This window comes from Talpa europaea, assembly GCF_964194135.1.
Source record: "Talpa europaea genome assembly, chromosome: 8".
Lineage (NCBI taxonomy): Eukaryota > Metazoa > Chordata > Mammalia > Eulipotyphla > Talpidae > Talpa > Talpa europaea.
In genome coordinates, this window is record NC_140075.1 from 101,718,217 (window position 1) to 101,745,896 (window position 27,680).

The 27,680-nt window shown below is 36.1% G+C and overlaps 1 protein-coding gene across 2 annotated transcripts in view; it reads left to right on the top strand.

The window, feature by feature from the left end:
* The window catches only part of EML5 (EMAP like 5), a gene marked incomplete at both ends in the record, with an annotated part of 117,208 nt that overhangs the window by 69,307 nt on the left and 20,221 nt on the right, over window positions 1-27,680 (top strand). Inside the window, 9 exons of one of the 2 annotated variants that reach the window (XM_084240585.1) lie at window positions 10,703-10,855; window positions 11,565-11,696; window positions 13,018-13,106; window positions 13,917-14,093; window positions 15,947-16,148; window positions 16,783-16,909; window positions 23,225-23,348; window positions 24,278-24,407; window positions 26,486-26,584. In XM_084240585.1, coding sequence (XP_084096711.1) covers window positions 10,703-10,855; window positions 11,565-11,696; window positions 13,018-13,106; window positions 13,917-14,093; window positions 15,947-16,148; window positions 16,783-16,909; window positions 23,225-23,348; window positions 24,278-24,407; window positions 26,486-26,584 — 1,233 coding nt within the window. The remainder of the gene's footprint in view (window positions 1-10,702; window positions 10,856-11,564; window positions 11,697-13,017; window positions 13,107-13,916; window positions 14,094-15,946; window positions 16,149-16,782; window positions 16,910-23,224; window positions 23,349-24,277; window positions 24,408-26,485; window positions 26,585-27,680) is intronic. The other variant, XM_084240586.1, reaches the window with a different exon arrangement.

The window sequence follows — 27,680 nt, forward strand, 5'->3', positions numbered from 1 at the left end:
CAATTTCTCTGTCAGCTTTTGGTCATCAGCTTGCTTGCCTCACAGTAATTTTTGGTGAAATTGATCATTTCTTTCCTGAAATACTTCCTCTACTTGACTCTGTAATTTGTGCATGCTCCCTCTATTCCCCACCTCTGCCCTACTTTACTGGCTTCTTTGTCTTATTCCCTTTGCTGGCTCTGCTCCTCCTTCATACCTTCTACTTGTAGAAATCCTCCAGAGTTCTCTTTCTGGCCTTCCTTTTGTCATACATACAGTCACTCTTGGGTGGTTATATCAGTCATAGTCTAGTCAAAATAAAGACATTAATCATTTAAACAGGAAATTTGTTAAAAATTTTATTTTTAATTTGTATTAACATAATATAACAATTTATAAGTTTCAGGTATGCATCATTGTAAGTCAATTTCTATAAAAGCTCAATTCTGTTCTTCATCAGACAGTGAATCTCTTTTACTTGATTTACTCTTCCCACTTCCCCCTTCCTTTATGGTAACTACTAATTTGGTCTTAGTCTGTAAGTATAAAAGTTTATTTTTGATTTAATGTCACTAATCACAATACTCTCTAGATCCATATATGTTGTTACAAGTGGCAAGATTTTATCCTTTTTTTAATAAGTGAGTGTATTCCATTGTGTGCATGTGTATGTGTGTACATGCTGCAGGAGGCCTTGATGCCCCGGCCAGATAAGACACTGGCAAGCAGCGAAGCCCAAAGGGCCTCACACCGTGGGGCTGAAGATTTAACATTCCTTCACTTTTTGTTCTTGGTCATAAATAAGAAAAAATTTTCCAAAAAAGTACATTAGGCACTATATTATATGCACCAGTATATTGCAAATAAATGGCATGGAAAATTAGAAACTAATTATTAAACGATTTGGCCTACTTGACAATGGAAGACAACTTATTGAGCATACCTGACAAGCATTACAATACAATAATTATAGTAGGTCCTTCTATTTTGTTTTCTCTTGAAGTTTCTTGGGAAAGTTTTTAATATGAAGCTATTTGAGTTAAGGAGTTTCTAGGTAGAAAAAGTTCTGATAGCTGAACAGCAGCTGGTCTCCGGCTGAAGGTCATGTGAATAGAATAGTCCTTTGATGCTTAGGCTTTAGCTGATAGGGATGCACTGGCGGTTATTCACTGTTTTAAATAATTGTCTAAATGAAAAAATAAGTAGCTTTAATGTTAAGTTTGGTTTATTATCTGTTAACCTTGAAAGCTGCCATCTAGCTGAGACCTGTAGGGGCCAGTAGTCTATGGGAAACATAATATACTAATTGTTTTTGCTTTACACATGATAATGTATTTCCTTATTATTATTACTAATAATGAATAAATAAAGACCTGCTGAGTCTCTCGGGAGAAGATACTAACACCTCACCAAGTGTCGGTGTCTCCTCATTTCCCTCCCCCTCAGCCCTTAAGTTTCAGTTCTTTCGTTTTCGCCGACGCTGTCTCATCCTTTCAGGAACCCCTGACACGACGTTTTGCCGGAGGCTGGTCCCCGGCATGTACACATTGTCTTTATCCATTTATCTGTTGAAGGTCAGTTAGGTTATTTCCAGCACTTAACTATTGTAAATGTTACATTGAATATGGGGGTGTGTATATCTCTTTAATTAGTATTTTTATATTCAGGTAAATACCCAGAAGTGGAATAATTGGATCATATGGAATTTCTACTTTAATTTTTTGAAGAACCTGCATTCTGTTCTCCAAATAGATGTACCAGTTTACATCCTCACTAAATATACATGTGTCTCCTTCTGTTCAACAGGGTAAAAGTTGGTCACCTCCTTAAAAGGCTATTGAAAAGAGCTACTTGCCTGAGTGGCTGAGGGAGAGTGAAGCCTAACTTCACTCAGAACTGTTTGGAAAGGGTGAAAGGGTGTGAGTACAATCAGAACCCTGTCTGTCGATGGTGAGGAAGCTTGCCCTAGGAATCATGCCTCAGTGGAGCCAAGAGAGTAGTCACTGTGTGAGGGAAAAGCTTGCCAGAGCTGAATGGCAGGTCACTGCTTAAAGACAAACTTTTTTTTTTTAAGATTTTTTTTTTAAGATTTATTTATTTATACAAGCACTGGGTACAGTCAGAAGTGTGGGAGGGTGAGAGAATTCACCAGAGCGGGGAGCAGAACAGGCAGACTGACAAAATACACTGCTGAGGGGAGCAGCAGGTGTGGCAGGAGAGGTCTGTCGCACCATGTGGGACCCTCGCCGGCGGCCAAGGATCGAACCGGTGCTGCAGAGGCAGCAGGCAGCTTTGCAGCCCAGTGCTCAACCACTGCACCACTGGGGAGGCCTTAAAGATTGTTTTTATGCATACAAGAGCTGTGGTGTAGGCCAAAGGTGTGGGGAATGGTGAGAGGATTCACCAGAGACAGAGTGGGGAGGAGAACTGGTGGACTGACTGAAAGACACTGCTGACGGGAGCAGCGGCTGCAGATAACTTCATAGTGCTGAGACTTAACCCCTTGCACCACCAGGGAGGCCCCATGCTTAGAGGCAAACTTAACTGAGAGCAAAGGCTGTAAACTCTGAGGATTGCTGCTGTCTTGGCAGAGCATCTTGCTGGAGGTTGCAGATCGCAGCTGACTCATTATGGCTATTATGGTGGCAGTAGAGAATCTCTCTAGAGATCTCCATGGGGGCCGCCACTGTGGAGAATGCTGCCAGGCCCACCTTTGCCAGTATCCTGACTCTACAGGCAAAATCATATAGTAAAAGAAGGATAGAATCTTTTCCTGCTTTGGACTTACAGAGTAAGCACTTTTAATTGCCAAAATTTAGCATCAGGTGACAAAAGAGAAAAGACCTCAATAAGGCCCAAAGAATGGTAGGTTTAGAATTAAAAGCTAATAAATAAATAATTAACTGGTACGTTCTGCCCCTTTGTCTAATTAGCACCCATATGCATTTTTTATACAGTTAGAACTTCAGTACAACTACAGAACTAACCTTTATGTTAATATTCTAGCTGGAAAGTTTCTACCCAAAGAACTGCGCTTACCCTTGATAGAAGCAGAAAAGTTCTTATATAGTGTTGCTGACTATATAAATTACTCTCAGATTCAGTCATCATCTTCCTGAAGATTTTTACCCTAAACATTAAGTTGAAAGAATAGGTAAACAGTACACACACACACACACTATATATATATATATATATATTTTTTTTTTTTTAGTATTTTTTTTAATAGAGGCATGTTTTTATTTATTTATTTATTTGTTTGTTTGTACATGCACTGGGTACAGTCAGAAGCGCGGGAGGGTGAGAGAATTCACCAGAGCCAGAGCAGGGAGCAGAGCGGGGAGCAGAGCAGGGAGCAGAGCAGGCAGAAGGACCGAAGTACACTGCTGAGGGGAGCAGCGGGCGGCAGGAGAGGTCTGCGCGCCATATATATATATATTTTTTTTTTTTTTTCACTCATGGGATGATCCAAAGTTACTGAGTGATCTCAAATATCAACATCTCTTTCTCTTTTCTCTAGTTGCTATTGTTTTCCACTAAGCTTTACTGCTGGTCCTGGAAGGACTAAGAGCATTAATGTGAATCTCCTATCCCTTCATGCAGCAGTAACTCAATTTCCCCTTTTTAATCAGAATTGATCACTCAGCCACATGAGGAATAACCCTCTTCTTTGCCTGCTGGTTCATTGGTATAAGGACATGGTCCACATGGCCAGGTGACAGTTTCATATTGCAGTACAATAGAAACATCGTTGTGTGCCCTTGGAAAACATTCTCCCTTCCTATAGGATCTAAGACTAAATCAACAAATCTCACCATTACCAGAATGCATAATAAAATTTGCACATTGATTGTTAGACATAATAGTGAGAGAGCCACTCCCACTTCCTCCTCTTGATTTCTAAATCCATACATGCTGGCTGTGAGGTAGACAGCACCACATGGTGGTCTGTGATTCAAAGCATATACCACATCCTGTAAGATAGACTCCCAGTCTGTCTTTTAGGATGGTGTTTCCCAAATGGTGCCATAAATTAGTCTTCAGCAAACCAGTCTGCTTCTCTCTTAGCAGCTATCTCTGAGTGATAGAGTGTGTGATAAAACCCCTTAATTCCATGGGCCTCAGCCTAATGCTTTCCCATATTTTGTTGTGAAATAAATTCCTGGATGAGAAGCATGGAATTTTGTGATGGTAGATAAGGTATCCTATGTATCCACCAATGGTGATGCTAGCGAAGACTTTGGGGCAGCGAAGGCAAATCCAGAATTCGTATCTGTTCCAGTGGAAAGGAATCTTCTCTCCGACCAAAAAGGAAGAGGTCCGATGTAAACAGCATGCCTCCAATGACTTGAGAGGGCTCTCTGGGGAATGGTTCCCTAACAGAGGATCAGTTGGTGTCCACTCTTGGCACATTAGACAATCAACAGTTGTGGTGGCAAGATCAGCCTTGGTAGTCAGTCCATATTTTGAGCCCAAGCATAGACTCCATCCTTGCCACAATGGTCCCACTGAGCAGCTGCCAGTGGCTAAGAAAGGAGGCTGCCTGATGTGCACAGAGACATACAGCTTTATCCATCTCTGAGTAAGGAGGGCCCCCACTGCATTCAATACCCTTTTGTGAGCATCCTGGAACCTAGGACACAAAATCTTCACAGCCTGGTCCTTTCTGAGTTTCACCCACACATCTAGTTCTTGTATTTTCTAGTCTCCAGTCTTCCAATCCTGTTTCTTCTAGTCCCTAAATCTTCATCCATATTATCAACAATAGCTAATGAATCACTGTAAACCTGCCCATCTGGGCATCTCACTGTACAAGTGGAAAATGATGTGTGCTGCTTGAGTGGCTGCCCACTGGGAGGTTTTGCCTTCACTGTTGTCAAGGCTGTATTGGTCTCAGGTGAATACTGACATATTATATGGAAACATCTGTAAATGTCACTTAATTTTCTTATTTTTCAGTCAATTCATCATAAAGGGTGCCCATGAGGCCATAGGTATAGATTGAAAGAAAAGGTATGGCAGCAGGATTTATTCTTGAAGGATTCTGAGTCACCTGTTCATGCCTATTACTTGTAACTTCCAGATCTATCCAGGCCTATTCTTTTATGTGTTGTTTCTGCTTGATGATAGATTGCTGTTAAACCCAGTCTTTTGCTAGCTTGGTCATGTAACTCCCAGTTCATTATTAGCTTAGTACCCATGGTCACTTGATATTCCATAGTTAGACACTTAATTTACTCTCTAACAAGGACAAGTAGTGAGCCATAAGCTGCTTCTCAACAGAAAATAATAGTTATCTCTGAAGGAGAGCATGAATTTTTCTCCCCAATCCATGAAATCTGCGGTATGATTCACCTTTAGTAGCTTTCCAGAGACTTGTACAGCCTCCCTCTTTGTCACAGACCCTCAGAGTACCATTGGATCTGCTGAGTCAGGAGGCCCAGTGGAAGATGAGCTTGCTTTCTCTTCTTGTTCTTACCAGAAAATGGAAGCCTTATAAGTGACTTGATAGATGAGTAGAAATAGCTCACTCAAATGTGATATATGTTGCTTCCAAAAAGGCCTATGAAGCATTTTTGGTCCTTCTGTTACCAGTCAGTGATGGGCGGTGCAGCAACTTGTCTTTTGTCTTGGAGGAAATACCTTGACATATTCCTGATTCCTGTATCACCATAATCTTCACTGAGGTGGCAAGTCCCTGCATTTTTGTGGGGCTATCTACCACTCTTTTGATCTACTTGTGTCTTACTAAGGCATCTAAAGTACTTGTTGCTTCCTGCTCCCCAGATTCATTCAGCATAATGTCATTAATTTAGTGGACCATTGAGATGTCTTGTGGAATGTCAAGATGATCAGGATCTCTGTGGACTATATTATGGCAGAGAACAGGAGAGTGAAATAGCCCTGAGGCAAGGTGTACACAGATACCTGCCAGGTAAAAGCAAACTGCTTCTGGTACTCCTTACAAATTGGTATGGAGAAAAAAGCTTTAATCAGGGCAATAGCTGCATGCAAAATGCTAGGGGAGGTGTTAATTATTTCCAATAAAGATTGAATACATCTGGAAAACTAGCTTCAATTGTAGTCACCATCTGGTTAAATTTATTAGGCATTGAAATTATCTAAAATCCATATTATTTCATTACAGACCAGATAGTGAAGTTTAAATGGTGATGTGATACATATCCTCACCCCAGCATATTTTGAGTCTTTGGTGGTGTCATTAATCTTTACAGTTCTCAGACTTGTGGTTTTGCTTCTGGTATGTTTTCTTGGTAGAGAGGAAATTTCAAGGGTTTTCACTTAGTTCTTTCTGTCAGAATGACCCTTACCTCATGTATCATAGAGCCAGTATAAAAGATTCTACCAGATGCCAAGTATATCTGTTCCAATTCAGGAATCTGGGAGGGGCCACAGCAATTTACACTTGAACTGAGACTCCATCTATCACACAATCACCTCAAGATTCCCCTTTTGCTAGTAAGCTATAGCAACACTTTGTGTTTTCAGGAATTAGTGTCAATTCAGAGCCCATGTGTAATAAGCCCTGCAAGTTTGGATGTTTCAGTCATCCTAGTAAATGACCATGGATTCTGGAAGATTTACATTACATACTTGTGGTATGATACAAGGTCCATTCTCAGTCTGACCTGACCTTCCCTTCAGTCATGGTCTGTGAGTAAAGATCTCCTTTGCCTTAATGTGGGTTATGTTCCAACAAGCCCATTGTAAATTGAAAAAATCTTAAAGTGAAAAATGCATTTAACTGAGCATCATACTTAGCCTAACCTACCGTTCTACAAGCGTAGAACGTTTACATTAGCCTACAGTTTGGCATGGTCATCCACCACAAGGTCTATTTTATAACAAAGTATTGTATCTCGTGTAATTCATTGAATACTGTACTGAAAATGAAAAACAATTCAAAATTTGAAGTACAGTTTCTGCTAAATGCATTCCACTCAAGCACCATGATAAAGTTGAACAATCCTATGTCAAGCCATCTTGAGTTGGGAGCCATCTGTACACATTTCCCCTGCTATCTAAAAGTAGACTGTTCCCTATTTGCTATGTATGGTTTGTTAGGTTGTTTTATGAGGTCTGGGAATGATGAAATGTTTTTCCACGTAATTTTGAGGTCTGGGAATTCTGAAATATTTTTCTATGTAATAGTGTTCCCAGACCCCCACAATAGCTTATCAAATCATATCAAGTGAGAATATCTTACTTTGGGATAATGGGGAAAACCTGTTTATGAATTGGCTTAGGTTTGAAGACTGGTTAAAAATCTGTGACTTTCCATTTTAGTGATTTAGGTCAAGTTTTTGGCCATCGGACCTGGAGTTTCTTTCTGTTATGTAGATCAAATATTAATCTAGTATCTGCTTACTTGTTTCATTCTTAGAGACACCATTATTAACCACAAATAAAAATCCCCACAGGCCAAAACATTAATATTTTCAGTACATGTCTGCTGCCCATTTTGGAAAAAGACTCTTGAGTGCTGCTTCTTGACCTCTGCTCTGCCAAGATTGTCCCTGTTGAATCCTGGAGCCCATATTAATAGTGACATCTCTTACTCCTGACTCCATAGGAAAACAGTCACAGATCATTTCAAAGATATGGGTGTTGCACTTAGATTTATGAATTTCTCAATGCTTTTGTGAAGAAATTGTTTTCTAGACTTCGGAGGTATGTTTGGTGGATGGGTATTCAGGTTACATATGAAAAACCTATCTCAACACTTTTACCTCCCTAAACTTTTGGATTCCTCCCTCTCCATCAGGGTGCACCCATGCATCTAATTCACCCCACCTCCTGATTTTGTAGATAAAGAATCACAATCATGCCCGCTTATTTATGTATCTGCTTTTGAACTATAATAGCTGAGTTGAGTAGTTGTGAGAGAAACCAAAAGGCCTGCAAAGCTGAAAGTATTTACTATTTCATCCTTTAAGAAAAAGTTTACCACCTTCTGCCCTAGATCTTGCTGGGATTTGATTGAAATTATGAGTCTGGTGACAGCAGAAGAGTGCTTGTGGTGGTTTTTCAGAAGGTTCAGCATTCCCTTGCAAGTCATCTGCTCCAGAAAGTTTTCTCAGGCACAGGAGAACAAACTATTTGCAAAGGCCAGTGAGACTCAGAGAACACAGCAGTTTAAAACACATTTCAGTTTTATCTGAGTCCAAGCAAATGATCCCATTCAGTTGATGTTATAAATTTGCAATCTACACAGTTAAATGTTGTATTTAATTTTCAACAATATCAACCCTGCCAGAGGTTTGTTTAGTCTTTCACTGGAAGCTCTCTCTACTCATATTTGGACTTGTGTTGAGAGTTTAAAAACTGAACTTGTGACTTCTTTCTGTAAAAATGTTCCATGCACTCAGTGGAATCCCTTGCACAACAGAATTCTTGAAGTGGTCAAGTACAGCAGCCTCTTGGTGGTTACTTTATCTTACTAAGTGGATACTTGATCACATACATCTGCAGGAGATTACTATTTGTTAGCCAGTGTTAGCGTCCTGTTTCCTGTTGGCAGGGGCTCAGCACTGTAAACAAGCCCATAACCCTGCGTGACTAAGTCAATTCCAAAGATCCTCTCCAGTGACAATTTCAGTCCCAATTCTGTATGAGTCAGAAGACAGAAACCACCTCCCAGTAACTTGAACACCAATTGAAAATTTAACTTGAAGAAGTATTAGTGGGCCTCCCTGGTGGCGCAAGGGGTTAAGATGCAGCACTGTGAAGAAGTATTCGTTAATAGAAGGTCATTAATTACTAAAAGGGGTAAAAGTGGACTCTACGAGTATAGAAATAACTGCAGAAAGCACCTATCACTAGAGGTCTAGTGAACTATGAACAAGGAATGAACTGAAAGGAAGGATGAACCTTCCTGTCTTCCCCCAGGCTGAGATTCGCATCTCTGGAGAGGGAGCAGGTGCCACAGGAACACACAACCTGCCAGGGGAAAAGAAACTTGCCAGAAGGCTCATCTAGGAAGCCCTCTGCTGTGGTGGCTGAGAAAATACGCCCTCCCTGTCCCCACCTATCCCTGTCCCCTCACTGATCCACCAGCTCCAGCACACTAGAAAGAAAAAAAAGTTCCTTCCTCCTGCTTTGACCTTACACAACCCCCTTAACTCCCTCAGCATGCTCTACTAGGAAAAATCGTCCGCTGTCAAAGGAAAAATGTCTATAGAGTCCCGATCCAGCATCACAGAGTAGGAAAAAGAAGGGTGGGTTTGGTGTTGAAAAGCAATAAGTTAATAGCAAACTTTTATCCAGTTTCATGGTTGTTACTGTCTGTATGCTACTACCCCCCCATGTTGCTTTCTCTCCCTTGAGCTCCAGAAAAGTATTAATATATCAGACTGACTCCTTGGTGTCTCACTTGGATTTCTCCTAAGCACCTTAACTTAATGGCTACAAAACCAAACACATCCTCCCCTAAGTTTTCCTGTCTCAGGAAATGACATCACCATTCAATATGATACCACTTTAGCCTTGATTATTTTTTTCTCTTCACTCCTACTTGGTCAGATTCCTACCACTGTCTTCAAAATGTATTTAAATCCTAACGATCTCTCCTCACCTCCACCACTTCACCCTAGCCCAGATCATTATCATCGTCTCTCTTTTTTAAAAAAAGATTTATTTATTTATTTATTTATTTATGTATAAAAGAACTGGGGTACAGGGCAGAGGTGCGGTGGGGGTGTGTGTGTGAGAGGACTCACCAGAGACAGAGTGGGGACAGAACAGGCAGATTGACTGAAATACACTGCTGAGGGGAGCAGCAGCGGGGTGAGACCTGAGAGGTCTGCTGCACCTTGTGGGTTGTGCCCTGGGATCAAATTCATGCTGCAGAGGCTGCGGATTGCTTCAGAGTGCTGTGCTTAACCCCTTGTGCCACCAGGGAGGCCCATCATCATCATCATCTTTTGACTCAGATCTCAGGAATCAAATGCTGTATTTCTTCGTTATGAATGTATACTTGTTAATTAGATGACCAGGTGTCAGTTCATTCTGTAACAGTCTTTCAGTAGAAGCTGTCTCTACTCATATTTGGAATTGTGGTGAGAGTTTAAAAACCTGAACTGGTGACTTCTTTCTGTAAAAATGCCCCATGCTCCCTCCCCAAATTTTATGCACGTTTCTTTGGACTTTTAAATATGCTTGCTGCATCCCTGTGGTCAGGATAAGCCGGTGTTTTCTGCTTGCCAGTACAGCATAAGCCCTTAGTTTTTGAAATTAATAATATTAACATCATCATTTCTTCACGTGCAGTTTTGGAACATGTGTTGATCTTCCTAGCTTCAACCTTGCCTATGCCAGTCTTTAAAATATGAAAGCATTTTCACAAAGATGGCCTTCTTAAATTTGATTTATTGGAAACTAAAAAGGTGGTAACCTCCCTCCCGAATTTCCACGTCATTGTTTTTCATGTTACTTAAAAATCTCTCATCCCTTCTAATCAACTTAATTTCTTTAAAGATAAAATATCAGTAGTTTCTTTTGTTACATTCAGAAGAGGACAATAGTTTGTAATTACTGCTTCGGATTTCATACCTCTGATTTCAGTCAATAGATAACTTTAATTATGCGCATCCTTTGACTTGTAATATTGATTTGAGGCCATAGTAAATATAGAAATCCTCTTTGAAATTAAGAATTAAAGATTTTCTGTAGAATTGCCTGATAAATGCTCTTTCTTTTTTAGGTGGGAGATGTTGCTGTTTTTCTCCTGATGGTAAAGCTTTAGCTGTAGGGCTCAATGATGGAAGTTTCTTAATGGCAAATGCAGATACTTTAGAGGACCTTGTATCTTTTCACCACAGAAAAGATATTATCTCAGATATTCGATTTTCACCAGGTAAGATTCCATTGCAGTCATAGTCATATTTGATTATTAACTTGGTCTTGCAGTGAGTAAACATATCAGTGTGTAATTTTTATTATGTACCGTTTTATCTCAGAAATTCACTTTTTTGACTGGAAGAACCAGGTGGTAAGAAAGAAACTATGTATTAAGTCAGTGTCAAAGTAATTGGCTCAGTGCCAGCTCTGTTTTCTGTGTGAAAGGCCCTGGCACTTCTCTTGAGTTTCAGCTTCTTCATTTATAACATGAAAGTGGTTGATGGCCGTTTTCATTATATTCTTAATGCTTTTTAAATTACATTAATTTTGCTTCAGTGCTTTCCATTATTATCTATGATGTTAGTATGTATAAGAATTACTAATGTTAGGGCTAAATTTACTTATGTTTGTTTACTTCTGCTTTTTCTAATCTTAAAGAGGGTTTTTTTAATAAATGCAAAATATATCAAATTACATAGTGCATAATTTTTGACATTTGTTTTCCACTAAACTACTTCATGGCACTAAAAAACTTTGTTTCATTTTGTTAATTATAATGCATATCTTTTAAAAATATATTTACTATTTGTCATTTGACACGTCTTGTCATAACTTATCAAACAACGAGTTCCTAAAAAAAAAAAATTAATAAAATTAACTAGTTGTAGAATATTAAAAATATTTCTAAAGGTGGAAAATGTTAAGCAAATATATTTCTATTATAGGTTCTGGGAAATACCTTGCTGTTGCATCCCATGACAACTTTATAGATATATATAATGTGCAGAGTAGTAAACGAGTAGGAATATGCAAAGGCGCTACAAGTTATATAACCCATATTGACTGGGATATTAGAGGTAAGAACTGAAAAACTTACTATGTGGTAACATTTTCACTGATTAAGGATAGCTACTTAAGAGAAAGAGGTGATTCAACGGAGGGATTCAAAATCACAGTGAAAGAAAATTACTCAAAATTATTTTCCACTATTTTATTTTACGTCTGAAGATTAATGCTAAATTCAGACTTTTTAGCACTTATTAGTGTATTTTCAAGTGATTTTACAGTAAATGATAAATTCTTTAATTTGTAAAATAAATATGCAAAAATTTAATTGGTCGTCCTGGTTTTTGTCAGGTAAGTTTGACATAAATAATAGCTCAAAATTTGGAAAACATGTTAATGAGGATTTTAATGTTATTTCTCTGTTCAATAAAATATGTTTCTTAAAAATATTAAGACATAATTGCATAACATACATAATTGCATAGCATACATAATTTAATGAGTATCTTTACTCTTTCAGCAGAATGTACAAGTATATGACAGTATAATAAATTTTGGTCAGTGCTAAAGATTTTAAATGCTCAGTTTTTAAGGACTTTTGTTTCACATATTTATCTACATAAATCTAGTATTATAAATTAGTTTTTCCAAATACGACTAAACAAAATGCTTACTTTTTTCCAAAATTTGTTTCTGATAGCTTTAGAAATGTTTTTTTATGGGCCTCCCCTGGTGGCGCAGCGGTTGAGCGCTGGGCTGCAAAGCTTCCTGCAGCCTCTGTAGCACCGGTTCGATCCCTAGGAGGGGTCCCACATGGCGTGCAGACCTCTCCTGCCATCCGCTGCTCCCCTCAGCAGTGTATTTCATCAGTCTGCCTGTTCTGATCCCCGCTCTGGCTCTGGTGAATTCTCTCACCCTCCCGCGCTTCTGACTGTACCCAGTGCTTGTATAAATAAATAAATAAATCTTTTAAAAAATGTTTTTTATGTGTGTACATAAAACAGAAGTAGCTTTTACATATGTACACATGCAAAAGTTAAACCATTTATAAATATAATTGTTTATATAAGGATTAAGCCCAAAGGGGCAGCTGTGGGGCCTGGCTCCCAAGAAGGCTTGCTCCTCCAGATGCCTCTGCCCCTCATGCTCTTGGAAACAACCAAATCTTACCTTAAAGCTAAGGTAAACAACCAAATCATACCTTAGCTCTGTTCTGCACTGACAAAACTGACACTTCTGAGTATTTAAAAAAAAAAATCAATTGTTCTTATTACATTTGAGTGCAGAAGAAGAAAATTATTATGTTTAAACTTCATTTTCCCCAGTTATTAGACATCATATGACTTATATGTATTTTTATATGTATATATTTTTTTAATTTTCTTTTTTAAGGAAAGCTCTTACAGGTCAACACAGGTGCTAAAGAACAGTTGTTCTTTGAAGCTCCTAGAGGGAAAAAACAAACCATCCCCAGTGTGGAGGTAGGAAGACCACAGTGCTTGTAATGTTGCTATAAGTAAGAGTGATTAGGAAATTGATGCTGCCTCCCGCTGTTTAGTTACATGTGAAACCTGTTCTCAAGCCTGTTAAGCTTTGAATTTGGGATACTGTTTTTGTGAGTTTATTTTATTGGTCCAGACTATGTAGATAGGGAAAGGAGATACTGTATTATGAAAGGAATAAATTGCTTGCATGTCTAGTTAGGTCCTCAAAGCATAAGAAGCATGAATTAGCAGGCCATTTAAGATAGGAGTACTCATGTTTCTCAAATCCTTTGGAAGCTGTATACCTAAGATGCTTGTTGGTGAATTCATATTTAAAGGAAAAGAGAAAGCGTGTTTGGTTTTGTGCCTGACAATATTAACATTTTTTGACACAGATAAGGAGGCAAAACAAATTTAACATGAAAGCTGAATAAGACAGAGACTATAAAAGTTCTTAATTTCAGGTAACAATTAATTGGAAAAAATGTTTATAACATATTAGAAATTTAGACATGAGATGTAAGAATAAGTTGATTATTTTAAGAGTAAAAAGTCTTACAATCACTGTATGTTCAATATCTGGAACACACAGTAGATATAAGTACATCTTGAATGATATGTTAAATTTTTTATGATGAAACTAGTAGACTTGGGAAACTACAAAACCAAGAGAACTAACAATTTAGCTGTTTTTCTTAAAATTTTAATTTTTCTTGTGTTACATGTAATTACAATGAAAAATACTCAAATTTTGGTTATTTTTTGGTTTAAGTATTACATATTACAGCTTTTTTTTTTCCTTTTTAGGTAGAAAAAATTGGTTGGGCATCATGGACAGGTGTACTTGGCTTATGCAGTGAGGGAATTTGGCCAGTAATTGGAGAAGTCACAGATGTAACTGCCTCTTGCCTCACCAGTGACAAAATGGTTCTAGCTACTGGAGATGATTTGGGATTTGTGAAATTATTTAGATATCCTGCTAAAGTATGTGTTTTTATTTTTAACTCTTCCAAATATAATAGTTACAAAAGCTATTATAATAGCTATAAAATATGGCTATTACATATGTAAGATGTGAGGTGATAATACAAAAGGTTCAGAATTATATTTCCCATTCTTGATAGTGTGTCTATAGCTTTTCTCTAAAAGCATTAATATAATTTATAATCCCATGTCTTATATATCATATTGTTTTAAGTTTTCTCAATATTGAGTAATACAAATATCACTTTTAGAGGAATTAAGGGGATTTTTATCCTTAATCTTGACGAATAATTTTGGTATTGTTTTGATTAAATATATACCATAAGCAGTAAATATACAATGCCTATACAATTAAAATAAATAATACTAATCTAATGTGATGAATGTTGCAATTATACTAAAATCAAACTGTAAAGATTCTTTGGAGTTCTGCATGCTCATGCTGCTGTGTACTGCTCCATTCTCTTACAGCATTCCTCTATGCAGACTCCTTGGAAGCATTAGACTTTCATGTACCACTAAAATAAAATCTGTATATTAAATCCAGATGCATTTATTTAATTATTACAAAGTTAGATATATGTTATAATCTGATACCAACATGAAGATAAATTGGAAACAGGGCACTAAGTTCATGTTACAATGTTCAGTTCGTGGAGCTCTTAAATAACTGCTCTTATTAATATATTTAGATCAGTACTGAAATGAAACATAAGTTTACAAGTTCTGAGAGAACTCAGGTGCCCACAAAAATATTCCACAAATCTAGTTTTGGATATACTTAGGTGGTTTAGTTAATAAGAATGTGTTCCAATAAAACATTTTTTGGCTAAAATATTCATTTTCAGCATTCTAGATGAGTGGTACAGATACCTTGAGAATAGATTCTAGATATGAGTCCACAGATTCCTTCTTCACTTCATTGTAGCAAGAACCACAAAATTTCGGGAAACTCCCTTTTTTTGTATTTCAACTAGTTTTTATTTAGCTGTGAACTTTATGTAGTATATACATGTTGATTCTCAATGATGCTCACCTGAATCTCTACTAGTGTTATAATACAATGTTATTTCAATTTTAAAGTCATCATTTCCAAAGAATTCACTGATTTACCTATCACTATGTTTTAGACATTTCTTACTTTTAACATACTTGAAAAGATGTCCATCTAAAACCTTTTGGCACCTTGATCTGAATTCACTTCATAGCTTGGTAATGCTAGCATTTAGTTTTAAAAGTTGTTGGTAACACTTTCTTGATATTTAAAAGAAAATACATTCCTGTGTATACAATTTATAAACAAAGATCATTACATGGGTATAGACCAAAATATTTGGTAATTACTTTTTGTTAATATGGCCATATGTTGTACATATATACTTAGGTCTTGACTTTCTCAGTTTGGGTATCTGTTTCCAGTAATATATCTGCATAATCATTGATTTTAGTAGATATGTGTGTGTGTACATTGTCATTAACATTACTCCGTTGAACATTTAAGTATTTAAATTTTTCATTGCTATAAGTAAATACTGTGCTAAATATTTTTTGCATATTTTTAGCATATACGCCTAAAGGGTGAGTAAAAGAACATTTTTATGCTTTTGAGGCAGAATATCAAATTGATTTCCCAGTTATCCCATGACACTAGTAATGTCTGATACCATTAGTTGTGTGCTGTCTTCACCAGGTTTGGGGAATTATTTTTTGTTCTAGTGAGTTTAAATAATTTTATATTTTTAACAAATGCCTTGATTAATTTCCAATCATGTATTAAGAAATTCAAAGTTATAACTGAAAGTTTTCAGGCAATAGAATTTCTCAGAAACTGTTTGAATCTTTTTTATCTTTAGGGAAAATTTGGGAAGTGTAAGAGGTATGTGGCCCACAGTACACATGTCACAAATGTTCGCTGGACTTACGATGACAGCATGTTGGTCACCTTAGGAGGAGCAGATATGTCATTAATGGTTTGGACAAATGAAATGGAGGGCTACCGAGAAAAAAAGCCTTGTGATAGTGAAGAATCTGATATAGATTCTGAAGAAGATGGGGGTATGTCATTTTGAAATATTTTATGTTAACAGAAACAGAAAAAATTAGGACAACTGATTTAAACTGCAAAAGTCATGGCCTAGTTTTTTTGGTCTATTTAACACCAGAATTGGTTCAGTGAGTCAAAAATAACAGGCTGGTATGTATTGATAACTTAGATGTTCTTTATCTACAAATGTATGGTAGTCATAATGTTAAATTTTATAGTATTGAATCATTTTAAAGTAATTTTGATTATTTTCCTAATATGCCAATAATACCAGCTCATCATGGAATTATTAGAAAATACATTTTGCAAGAAAAAATAACTACAGCATCCATAATTTGACCACTCAGAGGTAACCTCTGTTAAAATTTTAGAGTATACCCATACTGTACCAAACTGTACATTTATATACATTATATTTTTTTAAGAAAAATGGCATCATATGGAATTAATTAGTTATGGCCTACTGTTATCCATTAGTAATACTTTGAAAACATTGTTACATATTAAATATTCTTCTACATCTTTTTTATTGGGTATATTATTTCATAATTGGGCTATAACACAATTTCATACTTTATCCACTTTATTGTATAATAGGGTTCCTCAGTTATAACTTGGAGAGTAAGTCTTATATTTTGATGGCAGGCTATGACAGTGATGTTACAAGGGAGAATGAAATCAGTTACACCATCAGAGCCTTATCAACCAATATTCGCCCAATGTTTGGAATCAAGCCTCATTTGCAACAAAAAGAACCCTCAGTTGATGAGAGGTAATAATCAAGTTTAAAACTAGATGAAGAAAAAAGATGTTGATGTTAAAAATTTATTAACTGAATGAAATATTACAAAAGCTAACCGTGATATGCTTTCATTTTACAGTTCCCAACACCTCTTAAAAACACATTTGGGTCAAAAATAAAACACTTTTTGGACGTGACACTAGCTTTTCCAAGTAGTTTTAGGTAATGATGCCGCTCTATGAAGTCTGTATGATTAAAGGAATATTACTTGCTAGCTTTTGTAAATATGTGTGATGAGGTTACAGGGGATAATAAACATTGAATCTAATACCAAGTACATTTTAGGAAGCACATGAGCAGAGATATGATTAAATTTTAAAAAGATCTTGCCATCCATATGCCCTTAAGTGAGGATAGAAAATCATTATTTCAAAAATTTGGCAAGTATGATTCTCCTATAATGGTAATTATTGGTCTTATATATAGAATCAGCAAATCAAAAATAACATGTGCACAGCAATTTTAGGAAGAGAGAGAGCTGGGTGACATATCAAGAAAGGAGCTGTAAACCTGATGCTTAAAAGTCATTAGGGAACATGCATGTGGATCAGTGATGGCTTGGAATTCATTTTACAAAATGATAAAAGAAAGATATCCAGAAACATCGGTGAGGAACAAAGGGGGAATGGGAAGGGGACGTATCATTGACCTCTTCTATAGAAAGCTGTGACAAGGAAAGCTTTATGATGAGAAATTAAGAGTATTTGAGGGAAAAGATCAAAATGAAAGGGAATTCACTCAATATAAAGCAAAATTTGTAGAAAATTCCAGTGATTGTATAGTCAGTGAGGACAATCCTAATGGGTAGAAATACTTTAAGAAAGCCTTAGCAGAGGAATTTGAGTTTGCACCTGTGGGTTGACTGCCCAATGCAAAGTATGAGGTGGAAACAGTGAGGTGTGTGGGGGTGTTGGAAAAGGAAGAAGCAAAGATTCTGTTGAACATCCCAATCCAGAGCTCCCAGGAAAGTTCTGGATGGACTGTTGAGGTGGTCATGTTTCACAGCTCCTCTCCCAGGGGCAGGGTTTGCTGATGGCATAATAGTTGTTACGTTACAGAAAGGGGAGAGAGAGTGGGCACTGATTTAGTCATCACATATAAAGAAACAAATAATTAAATTAGATGTATATTTCAAGAAAGCTGACCACACCATCATGTAAATACTTGCACAGGATTCAAGGGTGAAGCAACTTGGCGGGAAGGGGTATCATATATCACATAGGCCATGGTTTCTGGAGTCCATTAAAATATTCTTTTTTTTTAATCACCTGAGAGTTGTGTGACCTTTAAAAACATTTTATTCTTTCTAAGTCTCAATTTTCTCAGAGGTAAAATGAGCACTATAATCCCTAAAATACGGACTACTTCCAAGTTTAAATGAAATAATATATATAAAGAATTTAGGTAGTAGGTCTTCACCAATAACATCCCTCTCTTGGGTGAAATACAGTTAATTGAGGAGATACCAGGTTAATGCTGAAACACTTCCTGAAATTAAATATCCACAAAGTAGGGCCTCCCCGGTGGCGCAGCGGTTGAGCGCTGGGTTGCGAAGCTGCCCGCGGCCTCTGCGGCACCGGTTCGATCCCCGGCTGCTCCCCGGCCACCGGCAGAGGGTCCCGCATGGCGCGCAGACCTCTCCTGCCGCCCGCTGCTCCCCTCAGCAGTGTACTTCGGTCCTTCTGCCTGCTCTGCTCCCTGCTCTGGCTCTGGTGAATTCTCTCGCCCTCCCGCGCTTCTGACTGTACCCAGTGCATATATAAACAAAACAAACAAACAAATAAATAAATAAAGCATGCCTCTATAAAAAAAAAATATATATCCACAAAGTAATAAATAGTACCTATATATCAATTCAGCAAATACATAGTAAGTATGCATATGTGGGTGTTCCTAATTAAGAGTATTTGTAGGATAATGCTTAATTTTTCTTAAAGGAAGTTATGTCTCACAGGTGATTTAAAGCAAAAAGCATATAGCGAAGAAAGAACTCTAGAGGTTTTCATAAATCATTTTCATTTATTGATTTTTTTTAAAGAAAAATTATCATTTATCAGATTAATACATGGTATCAGAAATCTAGATAGTCTGTCATTCATGGTGAAACAGATTCATTCTCTCCTCCACACAACTCCACCCCCATTATTGAAGGACAAGCTGTCACAGATGGAAATATTTTACTGCTCATGAGAAAGCTAACACTGTCATAATTGAGTCTTTGCTGTTAGCTTGCATTTTTTACAACTAACTTTATCAAAATTATTTTTTAAATTTTTTTGTATTTTGTTTTTAATTAATTTTACAATTTCACCTCTGCTGCATTCTTTTTGCTTTTGTTTTCCAACTCACCTCTGTTGAATTCTTTTGAAAATGCCAAGGCAAAAGTCAAATGTGAGTCACAATTGAGTCCTTATTTTCAAAAAATAAATCATGGGAGAAGAAAATTAAGAGACCTTTTTTACCAACTTTGAATATATTGATGCGGAGATATGCTCTTTATAAGTAATGTTTCATGTTTTAAATATATATATATTGCCATCAAGTATGAAACAAAATATTTTATAAGTTCTTTTTTTAAAATGCTTGTGAGATAGCTTACTTGCTTAGAAGGAAGATAATTGTGGTTGATACTTTTGTGGAAGTATAATTTTTCCAAAAGGACTTGCATAATTGTATGTTTTCTTCTATAAATAATTTGTAGCAAATTTTCTTTTAATGTGTTAATAGCCAAACAAATTTCTGATGTTTTTTAATAAAAATTTGCCAAACATTGTAACTTAAAATTTAGGTAATTTCCTTACAATTCTGTTACCATGTTGCCTTTATTCTGTTTACTAAGTTACTATATTTTATTCTTCATCAATTTTCATGTATGTTTCCTTTTTTCTTGTTCCTTTTGAAGGCAGGGCATAGTAAGGTAAGTGTTCTATTAAAGAAAATATCCTAAAATACACTCTCTTCTGTTTTGATTTTACAGTATTTTAAGGTATTGATTATTTTTTCCTTCCTCTTCAACATTAAACTACATTTGTTGAGAAAAAATTAGAAAGGGAATAGAACAAATCCTACACCATATATACAACATGTAGATGTTGTGAAGTTCTTCATTTGATTATGACTTTTCACGAACTCATACTCTTGATAGTTTTAGTTTTCCTTAAGTTTTACAGGCTAATAAAAACTGTTAACTTGGCATGTCAGTGAAAATATGGTTTAGTTTATGAACCTTTTAGTTTATATTTAATGTATGTTTATGATAGCCATTCATTTAAAAGTGTTAACATAGGGCAGTGATATTTGTATGTTTAATAAAGTGGTATGTACAAGAAAGGGCTCTTTGGGGGTACTCTTCCACCTGCCTGCCTTTAGAGAGATGAAAATGTCTTCAGTGTCTGAAACAGGACAATGTGGAATTGGCTAGACTGTTTTAGAAGTTTCAAAGAGATACCATCAGGAAAACCCTGGGAGATAGTAGCATTTAGACCAGTTTTTGTAGAAACTCGGGTATTAGGCACTCATTTATTCCTGAAGACAGCGGGGATCAGTTATCTTTCTTAAACAAGTGGTATGTACAAAGATAAGAGTCTCGAGTGTGAGGTCACTGCAAAAGAGGCCCATGTAAATCTTACACTATTTTAACAGAAATGAAACATTCATATCCATCCTCATATCTGAAATAGCTTATTGATTATAAAATAACTTATTGATTGATACCTGCATTTTAAAGCAACATTGACAGTTTACAGTGGTCTAGAAGGAGGCACAGGATGAAGGAACACTGGAAACCACTTCTATAAAGAGTAATTAATTGCTCTGGGATTCACATGTTTCAAAACAAGGAACTAACTTTTTTAGCTGCTGTTGCTACCCTGGGTCTGCAGCACTTGTATAGAAAAGACCCCCAGCACAGAATGTGTTCCGGGGAAATTTAGATGACCATGTGCCTTTGGTGCTACAAAGAGATGCTGAGGCTGTGTAGAGGGGTCTTCTTTCGAGTGGGAGGTCAGATGAGATGACATCTCTGAGTCCCTCCACTTCTGTTTATCATTTTGCTGTTAAGGGGAACTTTGTATTTTTTAAGTTACCTCCTTTACTAGCAAAATCCCAGGTCCAACATAAGTCCTCAGTGACTTGGGCTGCCTGACTGACCGGGGGTACCTCTCTGGTCAGTGTGGGAGGAGCATGGGCACCTCATACAGGCTCCTTAGTACAGTGCCACTGGCCTTCAGTTGTTAACATTTCACAGCCTGTTCTTAAAATTAAGCTTCAGTATTTGTTTGAAATTCAGATTGCAATTAGAAAATTAAAGTGACAGACTTTAATGTTTGCTGTTAACGTAGACTGTGTTGAATTCTCACTTATTTTTCTTTTTCAACCTTTTTATGATTTCCCTGCTGTTAATAGAATAACTTATCTTTTCACATATATAGTAACAAATAAAAAGCAACGGTCCTTTAATATATAGTTTCTCTGTATTAAATTTGTGAAGTTGTTTTATTATAGAAGTATTTAAAATTCAAAGTTGTGCTGTAATCTCTTCTCTTTTTTTATCTGCTGCTGGAAAGAGGTTCCAGGTAATCCCTCTCTGTGATGTTTGATGAGACCCATTTTTTGTATTTTTATCATCTTTCATATTTACCATTAATGAGCTATGTTCTTTGGTATGCTTTATTTACCTCTCTTCAGTTTCCCACATTTTTCTTCTTTGAAATCAGTAATGAGTAGCATCTTATTTATTGGATTTATGCTACATAAGTAACCAAAATGGTATCCATTCAACTTATCTAGTTTTCAAGTTGTGTAATTTTATGTAAACAATATCTTATTTAAATTAACTTTAAAAAATTAAAATATGCTTAACTGTTACAAAGGATTATATAGATAAAAATCACTTGTTTAGTAGAGCTGTCAGATAACACTGAATAGTTCACCAACAAAATTCACTTGAAAGAAAAGACAAGACTGCTATCATTCTTTAAAATTATCTTAGCAGAAATAATTATAAATGCTAAATATAAATTCAAATATATTTATTCCATATAGACATTTAAAAAGTATATCAAAAAGGTTTGAAATCAAAATTTCTGCAATTTTAAAAATTTGTTGTATGTTCTTGTAAGTGCATTTTATTTTTGCACCAGTTATACTTGTATAGTTTTATTTATTGCTTCATATTCCATAGGAAGATACATTTATTTTATACTGCATGTTCAAACTGTAAGACTTCATTTACTTTACATAACTTGAAAATCATTTTCAAAATGCAAATATATTTTATGCCTTTAATGGATTTATTCATAAATCTTGGCATTTTCCACAGGAAAGTTCATTGGTATTGTTTCTTGACTTAGTTGTTAAAGATTGAACATTAACTTAAAATTTGGAGTAAAGAGTTGATACATGATTCATTTAGATTTGATTGATTTAGATTCAGTGTTCAGGTTATTAAATATTTGAATAATGGCTGTCTGAGATAAAAATAAACTAAATGATGTGGAGATTTTTTAAAAAGGAGTTTGAGGAAAGAGCCTCCACATTTAAATTGTTCAAAAAGGGAACTCTGCATCTAGTGGGGCATTAAAAATATCAATAGATCCCAGACTAATAGTGGAAACAGTAGAGGGGATGAGATTTGAGAACTGTTGTATGGGGAAAGCTGGTAATGTTTAGTAAACGGTGAGAATAAGAGAAGAGAAGGAAATGGAGCCAACAGTGATCATGATTATCTTTTATGAAGTACGTGTTTTGCAACACTTTGTGACTGTAAAATGTCTTGCTTGAGTAACTGATGGTGATACCATTAACCGAACTAGGGGCATCAGGAAGAAGAGGAAGTAAAGGGCATGGAGGAGCAGGTAATGAGCAAAAATTTGAACTCAGACATATTTTATGTTGCCAGCAGGGTAGAAAATTCACAGAAATACTTTCGAAATAACTCAGGAAGAATGTATTGAGTACCTACTGAGATAGACAGTGCAAAACAATAATGCAGGCTTTGTTGATAAATGCTCCCCATTAAGTTTTTTATACATAGAGCTAACTTTTGGATATTTGTTTATAAGCAGAGTGCTGTTGTGCTGTTATTTACATTATAAAACCTATACACCAAAGAAATTAAAAGTAAATTGAATAAAATAACATTAAAATAACATTTGCATTCTACCCTCCTGCTTTAGATGTGTGTAAGGAGGATATGATCTAGGGAGGAACAGAGAGTGGGCTCAATTTTATGAAGGTGTGTCAGATGTCTCTCTCCAGAGGGCGGGGGAGGGAGGCTCAGCAGAGGCGGCAGGGGTGTGTGCCTCTCCTCATCCCACCTCCCTGTTCCAGGCCCCCTGTGAGCAGGGCCCCACCACAGCCAGAGAAACTCCAAACAAACAATGTTGGCAAGAAAAAGAGACCCATAGAGGTGAGGAAAACCCACTCCCCCTTGTTAACTTGTACTTTAAAATGTATCCAGAGTTATTTTTATTTCCTTTTTGTCAAACACTCAAATCTTGTTACTAATTTTTATGAAAATAAATGTATTGAATAATTTTTTGTTTGATTGTAAAGTCAGCTTAACTGACAAATCCGAGTCTTGATATGCTGTTTTTCAATTTTTTATTAGTCTTTATAAGTTGAAGGTTAATATTTATACCAAGCCAGGAATATTTATTACCATGTGTGAGTTAGTCACTGCAGTGTTCAGTGAAGTCTCTGCTTCCCTTTCTGTCTCTGCTTCCAACTAAAGAAAGCTTCCATAGTGGTTGACCCAGAAGAAACATCCTCCCAGGCATTTCATAGCCCTAGTATCAGTAGCTAACAGCAACATATGCTAAATTAGGTCAAAAATAAAGCATAAAACCTTACAAAGTTGATTGAAAATGGATACTTCCAGCAGCAGAATTATCTGCCAGAACTTCAGCATGAGTTATCAGAGATGGTGTGAACCATTGCTGATGTACTCTGTGAATCCTTAAAAAGTATATCACGTGGACTTAATTTATCATTAGTTGTATATGCAGTTTAGATATTTTGACTAACAGTGATCACAAATTGAAATTTTCATCTTTTGGACAAAGTATCCCAATGTTTAACACATGAAATCTTAAAAACAAATTCTTGGAAGCAGAGGTCTTGTGATATCCTTTTCATTTTATTACTGTATAGAAAAGTGTGGAGTGTATTTCAGCTGCCCCAAACAGATTACATATACAAATATGTCTGACTTAATTTTATGTTTGACGCATGTAAAACATCAAAATGCATCCTCCACTTTGACTGTATACAGTAGTGTATGTAACAAAACAATAGTGAACATTTAGATGTCAGAGATTGTCTTTCTCATTGTTATAGGACCTTGTATTGGAGCTTGTTTTTGGCTATCGAGGCAGAGACTGTAGGAATAATGTCCACTATTTAAATGATGGTGATGATATCATTTACCACACTGCATCTATTGGAGTTCTGCACAATGTTGCTACAGGTAGGAAACCCTGACTTTTTTCACTCTCCGCTTTTTTTAATTTAGAATTTTTTATCCAACATGTAAAACTATGCTGAAACTAAGTAATTTTTAAAGTATAATTATGAGTCTGGAATATAAATATTCATACTTTAGAACTTTCTACCAACATTTCAAGTAACCCAATTTACAGTATTGAGAGTATAACATAGCAGAAAAGGATTTCAAAATGCAAAGTGCTAATAGGTCTCTATTAGAAGTGAAAGTGCTGTATGTTGAAACCATGTTTTATAGTGAAACCATTTGTGACTTTATTCCTTCATAACCTTAACATAAAAATGGATGGCTTACCTACTTTTTTTTTGTGATAGTGGCTGAAGGAATATGTGGGGGGGGGGCAATGTGGGAAGAGGGAGGAGGGTGAGTAGTGTTCTTTCTGAAGTGTTAGGAAGATAACTAAAGAAGCTGCTTACCTGTGGCTGTTTAGTTCAAAAAGATGAGAAAATATTTCTTGATGCTTATTTAACTCTGATTGTATTGTTAAAAGCAAGTTACTATCCCTCACCATCATCTGATGACCCATAAATGGACTGAATAATCTTTTTTGCTTGGGTACCCAAACAAAGCATTTTTTGTATAATCCTAGTGACATTCAGTATTTAATTTCAGTAATTAATCTAATTTGTATTCTTTGCTCCATGTAATTGCAGACTTTCTAGAACCTGGAAGTTGAAAAATAAAATCAGATTTTTCTAGTCCAGACATTTCTCTTTCCTTTAATATCTTTACTCTGAATAGGTAAAGAGTGAATTATGTGAGGTATAATCCCCAACCCTTGGTCAGTATTAATCATCACTGTGGCCTTTCTGTTTTGGTTTCCTCAAGAATTTACCAAGATCACACATAAATTAGTGATGAATTTCCATTTAATAATAATAAAATTCCATTTAATAATTTCTACATGGTAAAAATACCACTTAGAAAGTCCTCTTTAATTGAGACATCCAATATCCTTCAAAGAGAGCAGAGTAAGAAAGCACAGCTAGAAGATGAATGTGTAAATATACTTTCATGTTTATGCTTGTAATTTTCTTTATTTCTAATTTCCTGATTTGTAATTAATCACCTTACTAATGATGGGATGTACAGAGAGGACTGAGGGAGGACTAGGCATCTGCTCCAGTTCCGTTCAGTTGGTCTCTCGCCTTAGGCTACTTTGTTATGTTCACAGTGGAGGAAGTCTAGCTCTGCTAGTTGATCTACAAACTTAGCCAATAGCACATATAAGTACCTGTTCCTTTAACCAAATTCCCTGGAAAATATGAAACATTTCACTTTAAGAAGAGGTTTTAAATTAAGCAATATTAAATTTGTTAAACATTAGATAGTTTTATTTTTGTTGGTCTTTGCTTTTGGGATGTCCCTCTATAATTGGGACCCAGCCCGCTGTTCTGAACTCACTTCCACTTTCTCTGTTTTACTTGTACCAACCATCTGCATTACTTCCTGCATGATCACACTCTGTGAAGGGCTTTTGACTGTCACTGCTGCTAGATGATCACTTTTCTTCTTCAGTTAGCAATCTTCAGTACCGCCCCACTGACTACAAAATAAATCAATGATTTAGTAATCTGGCATTCAGTTTGCCTTTCCAGCTATATTACTTTTCTTCTTCATGACTTAGGCCAAATAAGCCATTTGTATGCATACCCAATAGTTTCCTGCCTTTGTACCTTTGCTCTAAGTGTTCCTCTACTTGAAATGCCCTTCCCCACCTACCTTCCCATTTACACAGCCTATGGGGTCTGCTCAGCAGTGCCGTAAGCTACAAGTTCCCATAACATTTCAGTCTTTAACACTTGTGGCGCTTGATGTTTTCCACCTTCTGTTGCATGGCTTATTATGCTTTTCAGAGCTCTATTCCTTTAACAACTGCTGAGTTATTTTTCCATCCTTACAATGATGACACATATTAAGTGTTCAAAAATATGTATTGAATAAGCAAGTATGTTAAATAGTGCTGTTTTATTGCTCTGGATAAGTGTGTTTGACTTACACCCTTGACTTTCAAATTTAATTCCCAAATTATTTTTTTATAGGGACTCAGAGTTTTTATCAGGAACATAATGATGATATTCTGTGCCTCACTGTAAATCAGCACCCCAAATTTATCAACATTGTGGCAACTGGCCAAGTAGGTATGTTTCCATATTTTAAAAAGAAACAATTTGAAGTCATTGTCTTGTTCAAATTAATTAAATAGCCGGGGGGAATTAAAATATATTTGTTTATTGTTCAAAATACTTGTGTATATAACACATATACCCAGTTCTGCCTCATTTGCTTCTAGGTACCTTTCTCTCACTTTGGTTATCTGAGTTAGTTCAGAAAAGTTAGAACTAAGAATAAATTTACTTATGGTAGTTGAAATAACTGGAGTTAGTCCTTTTACGGAAATTCCTGGTCGGCAAAAGATTTAGTTTAGTTTAATAACGTATAAAGCAGAAAGGATGAATGTGGGGGGTGTAAATGAGGGAAGCCAAAAAGTGAGCAAACTGAGAGGGGCAGAACACCTGTTCCCAAGGGGTTAAGCTAGAAAGAAGTCAAGTCTGATTTTTGTTGGTAAATTCCTTTTGCCCTTTTCTTTGGAGTAGGTCAAATTTACCAACTGTTTAAAAGTGTCTGTCTTGCTTTTAATTTAAAGTCCTTAACTCTACAAGCAAAATGAGGATAGCAGGTTTCTTTATGACATATCAGCCTATCAGTGTTGCATGATAGATTTCATCAGTAGAATCTTCACAACTCTGATCCAGGTTATAAAAATGATTAAAATCATTGAGTTTGTTAGATCTCGGTGGACCTCAATTGCTAAGCCAACTGTCTTTTTTTTTTCTTGACTAGTTTATTCTTGTAATTGCTCCATTTTTCATACAGACTAAATTGGTCAGTCAGTTGGAAACTTGTTCACTGGTTTTTAGTCCTACAGTTATATTATATTCCCTTGTACATTTCTTTCTGTAAAGCTTTCCACTCTTAAAATAGACCAGTGCTTCCACTTACCTTACGCAAAATATTCTGATCTTTGCATATAGATATGTAGGGCTAGCCCATTTGTGCTAATTTTTTGAAGTTAAAATCTTTTCACTCTGCATGAGCAATGTGAGATTTTCTTACCATTTTTGGTCATGAAAGTAACTCAGAATAGCTTAACATGCAGTTATTCTCACTTAATTGCTATTAAATAAATTATTCAGCAACTTTTTTGCAAACCTACCATATGCAAGTATTATTCTA